At 35.2% G+C, this 5,994-nt stretch overlaps 1 protein-coding gene across 1 annotated transcript; it reads right to left on the reverse strand.

The window, feature by feature from the left end:
* Positions 1-335: 335 nt before the first annotated feature.
* On the reverse strand, positions 336-2,339 carry LOC104819183 (NAC domain-containing protein 105). The gene is made up of 3 exons (XM_010549133.2): positions 2,008-2,339; positions 1,109-1,380; positions 336-846 (listed from the first exon to the last, which is right to left on the reverse strand). The coding sequence occupies exons 1-3, from the start codon at positions 2,186-2,188 to the stop codon at positions 457-459; spliced, it is 843 nt and encodes a 280-aa protein (XP_010547435.1). The 5' UTR covers positions 2,189-2,339; the 3' UTR covers positions 336-456.
* Positions 2,340-5,994: the final 3,655 nt, after the last annotated feature.

Genomic DNA, 5,994 nt, shown 5'->3' on the forward strand with positions numbered 1-5,994 from the left:
GGGGGGGGGGGGGACAAGGCATGAAGAGCACAAACCATGCTACATAGCGCATGCTGGACAAAGCCCATCTTTGATGGCCCCACCTGAGGCCCACTTTGCAATATTTTCACGGAATTATCTCCTAGGGTTCGGGTCTAGGTTAAAATAACGACATTATATTATTACCTTTCCGCATTCTGCTGGTCTTTAATATATATAGAAAAAAAAAATAATTTCTTAGATTCTTGCAGGGATTGACTTGTATATATATTTGTGGGTATATATATCTTATTGGATCTTCATCAATCACCCAGCGAACTTATTATTACGATCATCATCCGTATGGTACCGAGTCTAATTAATTCATGCTCTAAAAATGACGACGTGTCCATGCATGCATGCATACAGATATACACGCACACACACACATATATATATATATATATATATGAGAAACCTCAGGCCTCCGTTTTATAGTTAGGGTTGTCCACTCATGAGCAGCTGAGACGCCACGAACCTGTCGAGAGATCTCCAGTCGGTGACTCTCTTCTCTGAATTGGTGAAGCAGTCGTCGTTGTTTCGGTGGTCTTCTTCATGGAGCGGAGGTAGAGAAGATGGGCTCTCCAGCTGATGAGGAAGCTTCTGACATAACCGATCCTCGGTTTGAATGAACAGATCAATGTCCGGAAACCCTTTCTTACAAAGAGATGTGAGAGTGTTATCATAATGTGATGATGACGATGACGACGACGACGATGATGGCATGTGCATGGCTTCATCCAATACGAAGCAACTCTTCTCCCACGCTTCGCTTCTCTTTGTCTGCACACGTTTCTTGAACGCTCTGCATACCACCCATCCTTCTTCCTTTTGTTTTCCATACAAACGCAGAAGCAAACAGCAAAAGCTCAGTTATGATTTAAAGATATATGTGTGTGATCTTTTGAAATGAATCATGATAAGCAAATAAATGAGATGCCGGATCATACAAAATATCCTTCCTTTGACTTAATTAAAAATATATTCTACCACAATTAAGAACGTGATGATAATGAATTACCAACACTTGTTATCATGAATGTGAATATATATATATATATATATGTATGTATGTATATAGCCTCCTCACCTGCGGGGGTGCATTCTCCTCAGATTCAAGACGGTATTCGTGCATGATCCAATCGGTTTTCTGACCGTTGGGAGCTCGTCCTCTGTAAAAGACAAGGGTCTTTCTCATGCCAATGAGTTTGGATTTGTGGTGTACGGCTTTGTCTCGGCCTGTGGCTTTCCAGAATCCGGCCACTGTGGCTCTGTTGGTCCTCGTCCCTGTCGGATACTTCTTGTCCTTGTGGCTGAAAAAGTACCATTCGTTTTGGTCCTCATAACCCATCCTGCATCTCTCTACCGCCCGATCGATTACATATATGTCAAAAGTATTAGAGATATATATGCAGATTTCCACCCATATCTTTTACTTGCAATATATGCATGCAAACATACTATTAAGTATTTGGAAAAACAAGAAAATCTGCAGTAAGTCAAATTTTGAGGGAACGGAAAATTTTTATCATTTTTTTACATTCTATTTTACCGCGTTTATATATTTATGACGTGTATATATATAAGTGCATATGCCTGTGAAGTTTGTTAGCTTCAGTAGCGTAATATTAGTCACTCTACAAATACAAAAATGAAACGGATGAATGTTACATGATTAGGGTTTTTTGGCTGATTACTACCGATTTACCATTTTCCTTGCAACTCATACATACATAAAACTGCTACTTTCCCTTTGTTATGAGAAGATCGGGTTCATATATTCGTTAACAAATACCAAAAGCAAAAGATCCGGTTCAGTATAGCAGAAACCCTAGATCGAACGAAAAAACCTATATATATATATATATATATATATGAATGAAAACAAACATTCGTGCTGATCGATACTGATAAGTAAATCCGTGTATATAGATATAATATATACAGAAATTATATATATACAAGTCTAGATGTAAAATATAAGGGTACCTTGTAGATCCCATGGCTCAATCTTGTAGAGATCGATTTCTCTAATAACATCAAGATCGATCTTCTGCGACGCGACTTTCTTCCTGAGATAATATCCGACAAGCTCCTCCTCCTTCGGATGAAATCTAAACCCAGGCGGCACACTGCACGACTGATGCTCCATACACTCCATCATGATCATGATATGGTCTCGCCGATGTGTATGTGTGTGTATATGTATATGTATATCCCTCCAGGGATTTGGTGCTTTTTTCTTTGAAATCGCCGTTTCTCGATCGGGTCAGATTTAGTACCATATACACGCGTACGTTAGTGCGCTCTATCTTGCGCCTTCAATTATGTTTCCTTCTTCTGCTTCTTGCGAGAGGAAACCGACACTATGAGACGGGTTATAAGCTCGGGAAAGTTATAGATTGAAAAGGCGATGTATCGATTGAATTCTAGAATAATGAATTACATGGACCGTCCACTTGAAAAACTGGCGTGTGTTTTTCGAGTGTAATCATAAGCTCATCTCGTGGTGACCTAACGACCGAGTTGAGGCTACACATACGTGTGTGCCTGTGAGTGTGTAAATACTGACTTATGTATGCATGTATGTATGTATGTATGTATGTATGTATGTATGTATGTATGTATGTATGTATGTATGTATGTATGTATGTATGTATGTATGTATGTATGTATGTATGTATGTATGTATGTATGTATGTATGTATGTATGTATGTATGTATGTATGTATGTATGTATGTATGTATGTATGTATGTATGTATGTATGTATGTATGTATGTATGTATGTATGTATGTATGTATGTATGTATGTATGTATGCTCGCATATATGTGTGCCATTTTTTAATCGATGTGGTAGTCGTAATATTGCACACATTAATGTATGTACAGATTATAGAAGTGCTTACATGGATTTTTATAAATTCAACATCTGGTCAACAAATATCGTCCTAGTAATTAAAATTTTGTTTTCGCTCAGACAAACATCATAAAACGATACATTTAATGTTTTTTTTTTTACCGGATATGATGATTTTACCTCTCTTGAGTGTCGCATCTCGCATGTATATGGCATGAGACCATGTTAGCAAAACAAAGCGTGGCATGAAAAACAAAGACATGTATATAAAATGCATATATACATTTAACCCACACACGCAATGATTATGATATAGAAATTAAATAAAAAATGGAATTTAAGGGGAAAAATGAAACGAAGAGAAAGTTGGTGGTTCCGTTTGAAGAGAAAACGGGGCATGGGAAGAGGAGGCTGTTCGAATAATCATTCTGCCTTGTGTACACTCAACACTTGGTGGTCCACATGATTCTCCTCCAAACGGGGCATTCTATATTTAATTTGTAATTTATGTTTCTTTCCCCTCTCTTTACCTATGCACCACGTGGTGCATAAATTTGATATATATATATATATGTGTATATATATATATAACTAAAGGGAGATTCACACACACACACACATATATATATATTATGGTATTTGTGTATATATAACAACATAGGTCAAGAACAAACAGGACATAAACTACAGGATAAGTTATAAAATAATTATGGATATTTGTACGTGGGTTCACCTATGAGACATGAGACCTGCTTTGAAGCTAAATAGAGAAAATGCTACATCTGAATACAGATATATATATATGAGAACGGAGAGGGGGGGTTGAAAGCAGAAAAGATAAGTGTTGGAAAACGTGCGTAATATGTTCATATGAATATGATGTGCCCCTTTTGTCTCTTTGTCGACAACTCTCGTGTCGAATTCACTGACCTTTGTCTAATTCGACGATACAATACAACCCTCCCTAGATCAGCGTGTGTCATACACACATATATATATATATATATATATAGGGATCTTGGATAAGTGTAACAAAAAACGTGATGTTTTGCGAAATATGACAAAATAGTTATGACATTTGCAAACTATACTTTCTATAAAATTTTGACAAAACTACCTTTATTGTATAATTTCAATATTGCTATTTAGGTCTCGAAAAAATGTATAATATAAAAAACATATTTTTTTGGAAACTGTGTAATCCGGGAGAGTTGTTTTTCATACGAGAGAGACTGTTTTTATCCGGGAGAACTGTTTTTTGTCCGGGACAACTGTTTTCCATCCGGGAGAGTCTGTTTTTTGTACGGGAGAACTGTTTTTCGTCCGGGAGAGTCTGTTTTTGTCCGGGAGAACTGTTTTTCGTCCGGGAGAGTCTGTTTTTTGTCCGGAAGAATTTTTTTTGTCTAGGATAACTGTTTTTGTTCGGGAGAGTTTGTTTTTATCCGGGAGAATTTTTTTTTTGTCCGGGAGAACTGTTTTTTGTCCGGGAAGATTGTTTTTTGTCCGGAAAAATCTGTTTTTCGTTCGGAAAAGTTTGTTTTTTTGTCCGGACGAACTGTTTTTTTCGAGAAAGTTGGTTTTCGTTCGGGAGTGTACATTTTTTGTTCGAATGAAAAATAGTTCTCACGTTTAAAAAAAATTGTTTTTCATATAAAAACATTTTTCCCCATGAAAACAATTTTCTCAAAAAAAAAGTATTCCAGCGGACGAAAATAGATTTTTTTTGGATAAAACTATTTCTTTCGGATAAAAAAAAGTCTTTCCCGAATGAAAAAATAATTTTTTCGGACGAGAAACAGTTCTTCTTGATAAAAAAAATTATTTTTTCGTTACAAAAACAGTTAAACCAAATAAAAACAGATTCTCACATATGAAAATAATTATTCCGGATGAAAAAAACAGTTTTCCGAGATAACACAGTTTCTGAATAAAATATATATTTTTTATGCTGTAATTTTTTTGAAATGTTTAATGACAACATTGAAATTATACAATAAAGTAAAGGTATTTTTGTCAAAAAATTATAAAAAAGTATAGTTTGCAAAGGAATGAAAAAACAATTATAGATTTCTAATGACGTTTTTGGATACTGCTGCAAATTTCCTCTATATATATATATATATCAATGTACGGACACGTGAATCTGGATAAAACGGGAACTTATATACGCAGCAAAATCAGTTTGAAGATATATAATTAAATAACAAGATATATTACTTACGCTAATCCATATAGATTAATTGGACATATTGTGGACCGCCCCGCTTGCGCATGGGTTTCATAAGTGTCTTTAAAAAAAAAAACTCAAATATTGATGAACGTTCGGTTTATCTACTTTCTATTTGTCATCGTGGATGATAGCTATGCATCGAATTATACTATGACGTAGTTCATTTCAACTGCAAAGTAATAGACGAGTTTCTAGTAATTAATCTTTTCAATAAAAATTACAAAACATAGGTTTCATTAATAACAAAACGTCAAGAAAAATGCAAAAATCGTAATACTTGAAGCCTCTTGTAAATATTATATATATATATATATATATTTACCTGTGTGTGTATACAATCGCAATCAAAGTTGTTTTTGTCACGTAGGAGATTGATGCGACTCTAAGGAGGGAGGGGTGTCTTCGTCATTCAGTGTTCCGGAAGGGGGCAGGACAAGTCTACCGGAGGAGAAAAGCACAGCGTCAGTAGATGGCACGTGGCGATCTCTTATTGGGAGAATTGAAAATGTGCTCCTTTACGTAGAATATATTTAAATTAATTAGTGTCGTTATATTCCAACAAAATTATCGCATATTTAAAACCCCTACTGGATTCGAGTATATGATGTCATCATTAGTTAGCAAAGGCACGATTGGATATCATCTATCTACTCCTACCCCCAGTGTTAAATCAGTTTGTCTATTTCGAATGAGATATTTTGTTTTGAATAATATATATATACATACATACATATATATGAAAAAAATAAAAATGAGCTAACTTGTCGCCTGAAAATATGTTTTTTATGTCCCAGTAATTTTTGTTCTACATTTTCATGTCATATAAATTATATTGCATCCATTTTTTCTGCAAAAATGCGTGCAAGTGCGAGAACGAATACGTTCC

The sequence above is a fragment of the Tarenaya hassleriana genome, unplaced genomic scaffold (genome assembly GCF_000463585.1).
Source record: "Tarenaya hassleriana unplaced genomic scaffold, ASM46358v1 Cleome3, whole genome shotgun sequence".
In the NCBI taxonomy this organism is placed as follows: domain Eukaryota; kingdom Viridiplantae; phylum Streptophyta; class Magnoliopsida; order Brassicales; family Cleomaceae; genus Tarenaya; species Tarenaya hassleriana.